This window comes from Capricornis sumatraensis, chromosome 15 (assembly GCF_032405125.1).
Source record: "Capricornis sumatraensis isolate serow.1 chromosome 15, serow.2, whole genome shotgun sequence".
NCBI classification, from domain to species: Eukaryota; Metazoa; Chordata; class Mammalia; order Artiodactyla; family Bovidae; genus Capricornis; species Capricornis sumatraensis.
Genome location: NC_091083.1, coordinates 67,213,537 through 67,227,683, shown reverse-complemented (window position 1 = coordinate 67,227,683; position 14,147 = coordinate 67,213,537). Strand labels below are relative to the sequence as shown.

Here is a 14,147-nt window from a genome sequence, read left to right as displayed (position 1 = left end):
ATTTCCCTGGCTGTCCAGTGGTTAAGATTCCATGCTTCCATTGCAGAGGGCCCAGGTTCCATCCCTGGTCAGGAAACTAAGATCCCACAGGCTGCGGCATGGGCCAAAAAAAGAAATCTTCATTGTTAAAATATGCAAACCATCATCTGAGCCTTCAGTGAAGCAGTCTTTTTGCTATGTAAGATGTTGATGGCTGCAGACTGATCAGGGTTATGGTTGCTGAAGCTGGGGGTGAATTGACAGTTTCTTAAAACGAGACAACAAATGGAATTTGCCAACAAACATCAGTTGACTAGTACTTTCACAAGCAATTACTCTGTAGCATGCAATGTTGTTTGATAACATTTTATCCACAGTAGAACTTCTTTCAAAATTGGAGTCAGTTCTCTCAAACCTTGCTACTGCTGTATCAACTAAGTTTATATAATATTCTAAGTCTTTATTGTCATTTCAATATTCTTTACGGCATCATCACCAGGAGTAGATTCAGTCTCGAGAAACCACTTTCTTTGCTCATCCATGAGAAACAACTCCTCATCTGATCAAGTTTTATCATGAGATTGCAGCAATTCAGTCCCATCTTCAGGCTCCACTTCTAGTTGTCATGCTGTTTCTACCACCTCTGCAGTTACTTTCTCTACTGAAGACTTGAAGGCCTCTAAGTCCTCCATGAAGGTTGGAGTCAGCTTCTTCCAGAGACCTATCAATTTTAATATTTTGACCTCCCCATGAATCTTGAATATTCTTACTGATCTAGAATCCTTTCTAGATGGTTTTCAATTCACTTTGCCCAGATCCAAAAGAGGAGTCACTATCTGTGGCAGTTATAGACTTACAAAGGGTTTTTCTTTTTTTTTTTTTAAGTAATTTTAGTTACTTATTTTAATTTTTGGCTATGCTGGGTCTTCATTGCTAGGTGGATTTTTCTCTAGTTGCAGCTAGCGGATCTCTCTCTAATTGTGGTACTCAGGCTTCTTATTGGGTGCTCAGGCTTCTTCTCTTCACCTAGAGCCTCTGCAGGCTCTAGGTGTGCAGGCTTCAGTGGTTGCAGCTCCTGGGCTCTGGAGGACAGGCTCAGCAGTTGTGGCGCATGGGATCAGTTGCTTCATGGCATGTGGCGTCTTCCCGGACCAGAGATTGAACCCATGCGTCTCCTGCATTGGCAGGCAGGTTCTTTGCCACTGAGTCGCCGGGGAAGCCCCCATAATGTATTTCTTATATAATAAGATTTGAAAGTTGAGATGACTCCTTGATGCATGGGATGCAAAATGAATGTGTGGTGAAAGTGACAGTCACTCAGTTGTGTCCAGCTCTTTGCAACCCCATGGACTATACAGTCCAAGAAATTCTCCAGGTCAGAATACTGGAGTGGGTAGCCATTCCCTTCTCCAGGGGATCTTCCCAATTCAGGTCTCTCGCATTGCAGGCAGATTCATTACTGGCTGAGCCACCAGGGAAGCCCAAGGATACTGGAGTGAGTAGCCTATCCCTTCTCCAGTGGATCTTCCCAACCCAGGAATCGAACCGGGATCTCCTGCATTGCAAGTAGATTCTTTACCAACTACCAGGAAAGCCCCATGCATGTGTGTTAGCAGGCATGAAAAGAACATTAATCTCATTGTTCATCTCTGTCAGAGCTCTTGGATGAGGAAGGTACATTGTCAATGAGCAGTAATATTTTGAAAGGAAACCTTTTTTTTCTTCTGAGCAGTAAGTCTGAACATTTTAAGTAGGCTTAAAATATTCAGTAAACCATGCTGTAAAGAGATGTGCTGTCACCCAGTCTTTGTGTTTTCATTTGTAGAAAGAGTGTTTGCAAAGTCAATTTAGAATCATTTCTAAGGGCCCTAGGATTTGAGGAATGGTAGATGACCATTGGCTTCAACTTAGTCACCAGCTGCATTAGCCCCTAATGAGAGAGCTGGCCTGATCTTTGAAGCTTTGGACCCAGGCATTGACTTCTCCTCTCTAACTGTGAATGTCCTAGGTGGCATCTTCCTGCAGTGTAAGTCTGTTTTGTCTACACTGAAAATCTGTTGTTCAGTGTAGCCACCTTCATTAATTCTCTTAGGTAGATCTCCTGGATGACTTATTGGAGCTTCTACATTAACACTTATGGCTTCACCTTGCACTTCCGTGTTACAGAGATGGACCTCTCTCCTTAAACTTCATCAACCAATCTCTGCTAGCTTCAAACTTTTCTTCTACAGATTTGTCTCCTCTCTCAGCCTTCATAGAATTAAAGAGAGTTGGGCCTTGCTCTGGTGACGCTTTGGCTTAAGGCAATGTTGTGGCTGGTCTCCACATCAGCAAGAAGGCTGTTTTGCATTCTTATCATTCATGTATTCACTGGAGTAGTGCTTTTCATTCCTTTCAAGAACTTTACCTTTGGATACACAGCTTGGCTAACTGATGCAAAAGGCCTAGCTTTCACCCTATCCCAGCTTTTGATGTACCTTCCTTAATTATTTGTACCTTTTGATTGTGGCTCTGCTGGTAAAGAATCTGCCTGCAGTGCGGGAGACCTGGGTTCAATCCCTGGGTTCAATCCCTGGGTTGGGAAGATCCCATGGAGAAGGGAAAGGCTACCCACTTTAGTATTCTGGCCTAGAGAATTCCAAGGACTATGTGGTCCGTGGATCACAAAGTGTCGGACATGACTGAGCGACTTTCACTTTTGATTTTAAGTAAGAAATGTGCAATGCTTCCTTTGACTTGAACACTTAGAGGGCATCTTGTTCACCTAGACAGTTACAATAGTAACATCAAAGACCCCTGATCACAGATCTCCATAACAAGCATAATAATGATGAAAAAGTTTGAAATGTTGCAAGAATTGCCGAATGTGACACAGAGACACAAAGTGAGCAAATGCTTTTGGATAAGGGTTGCCACAGACCTTCAGTTTGTGATGAACAGTATCTGTGAAACCTATGAAGTGCAGTAAGCCGAAGTGTAATAAAGAAAATGAAGTATGCCTGTGTCTTAACTTTGTTTCTGTTTCCACAGATTCTACTCTTACCTTTATTATTTCCTTCCTTCTTTTGAAGTTTATTCTGTTCTTTTTCTAAAATCTTAAAATGGATGTTTGTTTATTTTCAGCCTTGTATTCAAATATAAGTTTATATGGAGATTTCCCTGGTGGTCCAGTGGCTAGGACTTCATGCTCCCACTGCAGGGGGGCACAGGTTCAATCCCTGGTCAGGGAACTGAGATCTCATAAGCCACGCTGTGCAACCACACACACACACAAAGTTTATATGGTTGTGTTTCCCTCAGAGTACTGTTTTACCTACATAAGATATTTTCATAACCATCAATTTCTAATATCAAAGCTTTCTGTTATCATTCCTTCTTTGACTCCTCAGTTATTTACAAAAGTGTTTAAAATTTTCCTAATGTGTTTTTATCTTTTTATTAATGATTTTGACCAGTTACATTTGACCCCAGAATGGGGTCGGTATGGTAGATTCTTTATTTAAAGTTTGTTGATATTGCTTTGGGGTCTGATTAAGGTATGTCGTCATTTTTTTTTTAAGCTGTGTCAGGTCTTAGTTGTGGCGTGTGGGACATTTATTGTGTTGTGCAGGATCTTTCATTGCAGCACATGGACTCTCTACTTGTGACTAACAGGCTCAGTAGTTGCAGTGCTTGGGCTTAGATGCTCTGTGGAATCTTAGCTCCGTGACCAGGGATTGAACCTGCATTGCAAGGTGGATTCTTAACCACTGGACCACCAGGGAAGTCCCTCTGGTCGGTTTTTACTAATCCCCCAAAATGTTTTATGGAGAAGGCAATGGCACCCCACTCCAGTACTCTTGCCTGGAAAATCCTATGGACGGAGGAGCCTGGTAGGCTGCAGTCATGGGGTTGCTAAGAGTCGGACACAACTGAGTCACTTCACTTTCACTTTTCACTTTCATGCATTGTAGAAGGAAATAGCAACCCACTCCATTGTTCTTGCCTGGAGAATCCCGGGGACAGGGGAGCCTGGTGGGCTGCCGTCTATGGGGTCTCACAGAGTCAGATACAACTGAAGTGACTCAGCAGCTATAGCAGCAGCAAAATGTTTTAAATGAATGTGAATTCTCCAAACATGCCGTTTTATATAAATGTATTTTTTAATACCTCTTTATTTATTTGGATCTTAATGTCCATCAGAAATATTTTATAGTTCATATATTACATATTTTATAGTGTGCATACCTTGTACTTATATTTGTTAATTTTATTTTTAAAGTATTTTTTCTCTCTTACACTATAATGAATGGAATTGTCTGCTTAATTTCAGTTCTGAATTGCTTGTTAAAGTATATAAAAATGCAATTGATTTGGTTATATTAATCTGTTAGTATGGGATGTTACATTAATTGATTTTTCAGGTGTTAAATCAACTGTGGTGGACATAATCTTAATGTGGCCTCCATGATCTCTACATACTAATGTTAATCACAATCCCTTTCAGTTCAGTTCAGTTCAGTTCAGTCACTCAGTTGTGTCTGACTCTTTGTGACCCCATGAATTGCAGCACGCCAGTCCACCCTGTCCATCACCAACTCCTGGAGTTCACTCAAACTCACGTCCATCGAGTCCATGATGCCATCCAGCCATCTCATCCTTTGTCGTCCCCTTTTCCTCCTGCCCTCAATCCCTCCCAGCATCAGAGTCTTTTCCAATGAGTCAACTCTTCGCGTGACGTGGCCAGAGTACTGGAGTTTCAGCTTTAGCATCATTCCTTCCAAAGAACACCTAGGACTGATCTCCTTCAGACTGGACTGGTTGGATCTCCTTGCAGTCCAAGGGACTCTCAAGAGTTTTCTCCAACACCATAGTTCAAAAGCATCAATTCTTCAGCACTCAGCTTTCTTCACAGTTCATCTCTCACATCCATACATGACCACAGGAAAAACCATAGCCTTGACTAGACGGACCTTTGTTGGCAAAGTAATGTCTCTGCTTTTGAATATGCTATCTAGGTTGGTCATAACTTTTCTTCCAAGGAGTAAGCATCTTTTAATTTCATGGCTGCAGTCACCATCTGCAATGATTTTGGAGCCCCCAAAAATAAAGTCAGCCACTGTTTCCCCATCTGTTTGCCATGAAGTGATGGGACCAGATGCCATGATCTTCATTTTCTGAATGTTGAGCTTTAAGCCAACTTTTTCACTCTCCTCTTTCACTTTCACCAAGAGGCTTTTGAGTTCTTCTTCACTTTGTGCCATAAGGGTGGCGTCATCTGCATATCTGAGGTTATTGATATTTCTCCAGCTTGTGCTTCTTCCAGCCCAGCGTTTCTCATGACCGCACAATTATATGCAGAGTACACAATCCTTTTGAGTAAGAGCAAAACCAGTGACTTGCTTCTGATAAATAGAATACTATAAATATGACTCAATGTATGGAATTATAAATTTATTTGGTAAGATCTTAGGTGAACAAGTTCATGAAGTATGCTATTCATATTGCTATTTCACTGTGATTTTTGTCTATTAGATTTACCAGTTATCCACTGATGGTAGATTTGTATATTTTTCCTCTGTAACTCTGTCCATGTGTGTTCTATATATTTTGAGATTGTGTTATTAGGTACGTACAAGTTTAGAACTGTAATATCTTTCTGATGACACTTTTATCATGATAGAACATCTTTATCTCTAAAATACTTTTTATGTTAAAGTCTATCTTATTTGGTAACAATAACCAAACTGATTTTCTTTTGGTTAGTGTTTACCTAGGCTCAGAAGGTAAAGAATCTGGCTGCAAGTTGGGAAACCTGGGTTCAATCCCAGTTTCGGGAAGATCCCCAGGAGATCCCCTGGAGAATTCCATCGACAGAGGAGCCTGGCAGACTACAGTCCATGGGGTTGCAAAGAGTCAGACATGACTGAGTGACTAACATTTTCACTTTACCTAACATATCTTTTCAGTCCTTAGGTTTTTCACCTATTCTGTATCCTGTGTTTTTTTGCTGGAAGGATCTTAAAGTTGACTCATAACTGCTTTTTGTCTTTAAAATCCTTAAGTATACCATTCTGCCTTCTCTCCTAGCGGCAGTACATACCTGTGAAAGTGAAGAGCATAGCATTTTGGATCTTCTCTTGGGAGTATGCCATGATGTATATTGGAAGTCTAGTGGTAGTCGTTTGCCTCTCCTTCTTCCTTCTCAGTTCCTGGGATTTCATCCCTGCAGTCTATGGCTTCATGTAAGTAATGCCCCCATTAGAAAACTCTGGAAGCTGATTTAGTTTTTACAGCTCCATCTGGAATCAGAGGGAGACCAAGCAGAGGCCACATCTAGAGCAGTGGTCCTCACATTGGTGTGCACCAGAATCACTGCAGGGCTTGAACACCCAGGTTGCTGGGCCCCACCTCCATAGATTCTGATTAAGTAAGTCTGTGGTAAGTGAAAGGTTGTTGCTGAGCCGTGAAAGACGTCAGGATTCTTGGCCTCCAGAGGAGAGGAATTCAATCCGGGGCCAGTGATGAGGCTTGATCGCTCAGAGCTTTTGTGTTATTACACAAAAGTTTTATTAAAGTATAAAAGAGATAGAGAAAGCTTCTGACATAGACGTCAGAAGGGGGCAGAAGTAGTGCCCCCCTGCTAGCCTTTAGCAGTATGTTGTTTACCTATCAGCAAGCTGTTAATTAGAGAAAGGAGATGTCTCAAAACTCAGAGTGGCACCAGGCCCCTCACGCACAACATCCATTCTGAGATAACATTGGCACTAGGTGAGTCATCCCAGGCCATAACACGATTGACATGAATCCTGTAGAAAGACAGGTTTCCAAGTAAATATATAGATTCATTAACATAGATTAGGAGAACAATTTTATGAGTAAAACATACTGGTTTGTCAAGTTGGTTCTGAGTCTTAGGCAGAACCAACTTGCAGTCAGAGTCTAGGGTAAATACATAGTTCATTAACATAGCTTAAGAAAAACATTTCCATAAGAAAAATGCATTGGTTAGCTCAAGGTTTGAGAAAAGTTAAGTTCAGGTGGAACCAAGTGTCATCATGGCAACACAGAATTTTAAGAGAAACTTCCTTTTAATTTTGTATGGAGAAGGGAAAAAAGCTGACACTTGTAGTTTGTTTCCTCCTGCTGCTTAAGAGAGAAATAAAAACTTGTCTGACACTTGCAGCCTATTTCCTTTGTTTGGAGACCCCTGGCCTTCCTGCCTGTTACCCTCTCATTAGTACCCCAGAATTCGCATATCTATATATATAAATTTTCAGGTGGTATGATGGTGCCAATCTGAGGAACACACTTCAAGAACCACTGGTTTGATCTAAGTCAATTAAAGAACACTCTCTGGGAACATCCAAAGCACTTATCAGCCTTGAACTAGAAGGTTTCGATTCAGTCTCAAACAGGAATGGATGTATTTATTCCTCTATTGCAAAAGGGTCTCCAACAGTTTTAAAATAAAGCCATGTTCCATATGTCAAGGGACTTCCCTGGTGGCTCAGATGGTAAAAAATCCACCTGCAAAGTAGGAGACCTAGGTTTGATCTCTGGATTGGGAAGATCCCCTGGAGAAGAATACCACCCCAATATTCTTGCCTGGAGAATTCCATGGATAGAGGAGGGGTGGGCTGCAGTCCATAGGGTCACAGAAAGTTGGACATGACTGAGTGACTTAACACTTTCCATATGTCAAACTTATAGAGAAAATCAAAATGGGTTTGCAAGATGAATTCTGCAAATATTTCCAAATATCCTCTGGTGGCTCAGAGGTTAAAGCGTCTAGGTTGGGAAGATCCCCTGGAGAAGGAAATGGCAACCCACTCCAGTACTCTTGCCTGGAGAATCCCATGGACAGAGAAGCCTGGTAGGCTACAGTCCATGGGGTCTCAAAGAGTCGGACACGACTGAGCGACCACTTCACTTCACTTCTCTGTGGTCTGCTGAGGAGGATACCTGCTCAGGCCTGAAGGAACTCACAGCTCAGAGGGTCATGGACACTTTACCCCACCAGGGTGGGAAGGGGGTCTGTGGCTGGCTTCCCTTTGGGTTCTGAGCTGCTTATTTGTGTTAAATCCTGTCTGAGCCTAACAGTGACTTAACCTTCAGCTTCTCATCCTCTGCCTTCTATAAGAGTTTGTAATGCCTGGTGAAAAACTTCCTAGTTTTCTGCTGGTGCACAGATTGTGTTCTTTCCCTCATTTCACAGAAAAGGAAATATAGTTACAGCAAGAAGCAAAGACTTGCCTGGGTGGAGGCCTTCTTCAGTGAAATCTGACCATGAGCCGTGGTCTTGTCTGAAAGCTGACCGTGAACCATAGCCTCTGTCTTCCTGTCCATGCTTCCCTTGTGCTTTTAAAACTGAACTGACTTCCGTGTCAACCCCATATGTATGTTTTTAATGTTATGTAAGATTTTTGGAACAGCCAAAATTGTAACCCATCTTTATCTGATATCACCAAGACAAAAAGTTTTCCAGTTAAACCCCATTTCTCCAGGAGGGTCTGGGATCATTGCTAGAGCCTGGCAGTGGCTCCTTGGACCCCTGGAAGTCTCACTTCTGTGTGAGGAACTCAGTCTTCTGGCTCCTGCTGTATGCATCTGGAGAAAGAATGGGCAGTAACAGGATCTTTGAGTTTTTCCCCTAGACAAATCCTTAGAATGCTCAAAATAGGTTAGAGGAACATATTTCAAACCCATTCCTCTTTTGCGACAGTGCTAGGTATCTCCTGGTTTTGAGCATACGTATCTGGGGCAGGAAAAGAAGGGGCTGGTCTTTTGATTTCTAGCATGAATCCCTGCCTTGTTTCAGATCTCTGCTGCATGCCAGAGTTTGGCTCAGGTGATCCTTTTTATGGGTTATTTTTCTCTGAGTCTCTGCCCCTTGTTTTTGTTAATTACCTATATCTGGGATGCCCAGAGAGCCCCTCACATCCTGATCTCTGAGGAGATAGAGTCTTCCTTGACTGCCCAACAGTGACCAAAACCTTCAGGAGAAAAGCAGGTCGAAGGAGGTTGTTTCTAACTTGGCTGTGTTTTTTCTCTCCCTTTGTTTTCTTCATTCCAGACTTTCTGTTCCAGATCTCACCCCGAACATTGGCCTCTTCTGGTACTTTTTTGCAGAGATGTTTGAGCACTTCAGCCTCTTCTTTGTGTGTGTGTTTCAGATCAACGTCTTCTTCTACACCATCCCCTTAGCTATAAAGCTAAAGTAAGTGGTTGGACCTACTGAGTTTTTGTCCCCAGAGTCATTTGTACTTTACAGATGTCCTTCTCACTCGGAGCATCTGCTGTTGGGTTGAGGCATTTATGCCCAGGGAACCTCACCCTGAGTTGCTTCAGTGACTGTACCCTGTAGGAGAGTGACACACAAGGTTCCAGCTATAAGGGGCAGTGCTTTGGAGCCCCATATGCCCCCTGGCCTCACTTTGGGGTACTTGAACCCACATTGCCGCTGAGCCCAGTCACTGTTTTATTTGTGTGTTTGTGTGTGTATATATCACAATTTATTTTATTCTGTGTATTTTTTCATTTAAAAAATATATTTTAATTGAAAGGTATTTGCTTTATGGTATTGTATTGGTTTCTGCCGTACATCAGCATTAATCAGCCATAGGTATACATATGTGCCCTCACTATTGAACCTCCCTCCCACCTCCCCAGTCACTGTTTTAGACAAGAGCTGGACTGAGGTGGGGACGATATCCTTGGAAAAAGAGGATCTTGCTGGGAGTCCTCTAGCTGCGTCCCAGTGATAGTTTGCCCAAAGGGACTCAGGAGGTGTTAGTTGAGGGGCTGGTCACCTGCAGCTTTGATCAACTTCCCTCAAATGGATTGCCTATGGCATACTCTTCTGCAGAGTAAGAGAGCTAACATGTGTTGTCCATCCCACCTTTTTTAGTTATATTCATGGCTAACCCTTCCAGCAACTCTTGGAGGTAGGCATTATGTTACTGTCACTTCCATTTGCTAGTCTAGGAGATTGCTGTTCAGAGAGGTGAAACGATTTTCCCAGAGTCACACAGCCAGTTAGCAGTGGAGCTGGGGTTACCAGGTTTGTTTGGCTCCAGAATTTATGCTCAGACCTCTGCACCTTGCCAAGCTCCTGAGAGAGATCACAAATAGGATTAAATAGCTCCTGGAAATGGTTTTGTTATCCTAGCTTCAGAGAGGGGCAAACAGGCACCAATCAGCATAGATACAGCTGGATGGTCCAGGGAGGTAGAAGGGCTGGATTTAGATTTCAAGAGCTTGAGTTCTTTGCTTTGACCTTTCATTCATTCTCCATGGCCAGTGAACCAAGGCTCACAGTTCCCTTTCTGTAAAGCTCAGAGCTGGTGTTCCCTTCTTATAACATAGCCTTGGCCTGGCATCTGACAGAAAAAGCCTTCTTTCTTGGCCTGGCAGGCTCCAGAATTCTGGCACCCTTACTCAGCCAGGCTCTCCAGCTGTCTGTGGTCCATATGTCCTTCCCCCGTTCTGGTCAGGCCTGGGTCTGGGCTGAAAGAAGCAGGGAACCTGGCATACCTGTCCTCACGTGTGTAGCCTGTTCTCCACCACCTTCTACTGTCGGCATGTGAAAGGCTACAGATAGCTCCTGGGGACCACCACCATCTTGTGGCACCCTGCCCCCAACCCCCACCAAGGGCCACAGAGCTGTGGGAATGGAAGGTATGAAAATACCTGACCTCCCTCTCAGCTGCCCTTCTGTGTCTGGATACAGTTCCACTCCAGCCCCTGCAGTGCCAGCTTTGTGAGAACAGGGCCACCAGTCACTGCTCCCCAGGGGCTCTTGCAGGAGGTTCTGGTGTCAGTATTTGTTTTTATATATTTATGTATTTATTATTTTTGGCTCTGCTGGGTCTCTGTTGCTGTACAGGCTTTTCCTTATTTGTGGCAAGCGGGGGCTACCCTCCAGTTACGATGCGCTGGCTTGTCATTGCGGTGGTCTCTCTTGTTGCGGAGCACAGGCTCTAGGCACATGGGCTTCAATAGCTGTGGCTAGTGGGCTCAGTGGTTGCGACTCTGGCTTTAGAGCGTGGACTCAGTAGTTGTGCCGCATGGGCTTAGGTGCTCTGCAGCATGTGGAATCATCCTAGACCAGGGATTGACCCCTGTCCCCTGTATTGGCAGGTGAGCTACCAGGGAAGTCTCAATGTTGTGTGGGTTTTTTTTTTTTTTTAAAGGAACTCTTTATTTGGTATTGGAGTAGAGCCAATTAACAATTTTGCGATAGTTTCAGGTGAACAGCAAAGGGACTCAGCCATACATTCACCATGTCTTTTGGTACCACCTTGTCATTAGCCTTTTCCTGGAAATGGTGCAGCTGTTACCAGCTACCTAAAAAGCCCAAACCAATGACTTGGATGAGCCTTAGGAAAATGCTCACTGAGATAGCCAGACCCTTCCTAGAGATTACAGGACTGAATGAGTTTGTAGTCAGAAGCTTTGACTCAGAAACTTTTTAGCTGAGTTTCTGAGTCATTTGCCTCATAGTAGTATTTGGGTGTGTACAAATTTGTCTCCACATCTCAGATTTACATCCATTGAGTGACCTGACCTTTGACCTACAAGGCAAGAATGCCATTAACCTGAAGATACCCTCCTGAACTGGGCATTAACCTGAAGACACCCTTCTGGGTCCTGTGCAGAAGTAGGCCATGTGCACGTTGCTCAGACCTGAGGAGGCTGCACATCTGGCTTCTTCCTGGCAGATTCTCTTCTGCACTCAGTCAGCTCTTGGAGGAGCACTGGAGGCTGAGTTCCGTCTCAGCCTTCCTGATCAGAGCTGTGGTCCTGCTGGGCACTCGGGAGAACAGCACCGGCGGTGCTTAGGTGCTCTGGAGACAAGCCACTCCATCACTTTCGAACTCTCTTATGTTCTCTGAACCTGATTTCCTCATCCACAAAGTGCAGTGACAGCATTGCCTCCTTCCAGGTGGGAGGTAGTGAGGATCACGTGTAACGATGCAGGAAAAGATGCCTAGCACAGAACTGAGCACAAGTGAAGGTTCAGGAAGTGGCAGCCAGTCTTACTGGTTTAAGGTGACTAGAACTCCAGTTCCAGCTCCTCCCTCCCCCATTAAAGTTTGTTTTTATTTATTTGGCTGCATTAGGTCTTAGTTGCGGCATGCAAACTCTTAGTCGTGGCTTGTGGGATCTAGTTTCCTGACCAGAGGTCAAACCCAGGCCCCCCACATTGGGAGCACAGAGCCTTAGCACCGGACCACCAGAAAATTCCCCAGTTCCAACCCTTAAGAGCAAAAAGCTGCATGCAGCCATTTCAGGAAAGGAGCTCATCACAGCTAAAGATCTGTAGTCCCCACTGACCCTGTTGTCAGAGAAAACAAGCATCAGCCAGGAGGTACTTCCTGCCCGGGTCCAGTATCAGGGGCATCTGGCAAGGGTGCTGCCTAATTACTCTGACAAGCAGTCGTTTAAACCCAGTAATAGAGGCCACTGACTTCACTTGTTTTCCTCCTCTGGACTCCTGGGGGAAGGCCTGGAGCTGCGGGGGGTGGGGGTTGATGGGAAGTATCTCTGTGGGCTGTCTCTAGTGTGCGCTGGGTTCTTCTCACTACCTGTGGGCATCTTAGGGTCCCTGCAGTTTATTGCCCTCCTGCTGGGCCTGGCCCTGTGTTTTGTGGGTGGTAGAGCCTGCCCTGCGTAAAGTCCCTTGGAGAGTGTATTTGGGTTTCGGGGCTGGGGTGAGGAGACTCTTGGGTGGGCCTGGTCCCTGACTGACCTCTGCCTCTCTTTCTGTCTGCCCCACCTTGCCCCAGGGAGCACCCTATCTTCTTCATGTTCATCCAGATCGCCATCATTGCCATCTTCAAGTCCTACCCGACGGTGGGGGATGTGGCCCTCTACATGGCCTTCTTCCCCGTGTGGAACCATCTCTACAGATGTGAGTACCCCCACCTCGCACCCTCTGGCACAGGTTTGTGTCACCTCGCCCTGGATGAAAACAGCCTGTGGTTAGGAATGAACAGGCATTTTTTGGGCACCTGCTGTGCCAGCAGTGACATGAAGCACAATATCTGCCCCTTGGTGCTACACACAAGTGGTAATAATAAAAATAACCAGCATTTATTGAGCACTGACTCTGTACCTGGTCGCTGTGGTTCTAAGAATGTTATGTGCATCAGCTCATTTTATCTTCACACCAGACTTTGAGGAAAAGTATCCCCATTTGCAGATGAGAAAACTAGGGTACAGAAAAATAGAGTCGCTTGTTCAAGGGCACAAGACTGGTAAGTAGAAGGGCTGGCATTGGCATCCAAATGCAGGAGCCTCCAGCCAGCACTGCCCAGTAGGTTTTCTGTGATGATAGACATGCCCTGTATCTGCCCAGTCCAATAGAGTAACCACGAGTGTGACTGGGGAGCTGAATTTGAATCTAATTTAAAGAAGCCACACGTGGGTAGTGGCTGTCATGCTGGACAGTGTGGCTTTGAACCAGTTCCCCGTGCTGCACCGTAGACTTCGTGCCTGATGTGAAGACCTGTTCAGGCTCTTCCTCCGAAGTCGGCCTAGTGCTGATCTAGTTGCTCTTTCTAGTATTTCCTGCTGTTGCCCTGAGTCAGGCTCTGTGTCTTCTGGGTTCTTCACACTGTTTGTGGGCTACCTAAGAGTAGCCTCATGACTCACTCACCTCTGTGTCCCCAGCATCCAGGATTACACCCGATGACACACAGAACAACCTAACAAATGTTCAAATGTTTGTGGATGGGGTTTTTTTTTTTTAATAGTTTTTATTGGAGTTTAGTTGATTTATAATGTTGTGTTTCAGGTATATAGCAAAGTGGATCAATTATGGATATACATACATCCACTCCGTTTTTAGATTCTTTTCCTATACAGGCTATTAGAGAGCTCTCTGTGCTATGCAGTGGGTCCTTATTAGTTATCTATTTTATATATGGTACTGTTGTGTATATGTCAGTCCCAATCTGTGTGGATGGGATTTTTGGTGGCTCAGATGGTAAAGCGCCTGCCTGCAATGTGGGAGACCTGGGTTCGATCCCTGGGTTGGGAAGATCTCCTGGAGAAGGAAATGGCAACCCACTCCAGTACTCTTGCCTGGAGAATCCCACAGACGGAGGAGCCTGGTAGGCTACAGTCCGTGGGGTCACAGAGTCGGATACGACTGAACGACTTCACTTCAATAAAGAAGCAGT

General features: G+C 44.5%; 1 protein-coding gene across 1 annotated transcript in view; it reads left to right on the top strand.

The window, feature by feature from the left end:
• PIGU (phosphatidylinositol glycan anchor biosynthesis class U) overlaps positions 1-14,147 on the top strand; it is an 86,755-nt gene that overhangs the window by 51,663 nt on the left and 20,945 nt on the right. Inside the window, exons 8-10 of the mRNA XM_068987260.1 lie at positions 6,049-6,203; positions 9,035-9,178; positions 12,750-12,874. Of these exons, the coding sequence (XP_068843361.1) occupies positions 6,049-6,203; positions 9,035-9,178; positions 12,750-12,874 (424 nt within the window). The remainder of the gene's footprint in view (positions 1-6,048; positions 6,204-9,034; positions 9,179-12,749; positions 12,875-14,147) is intronic.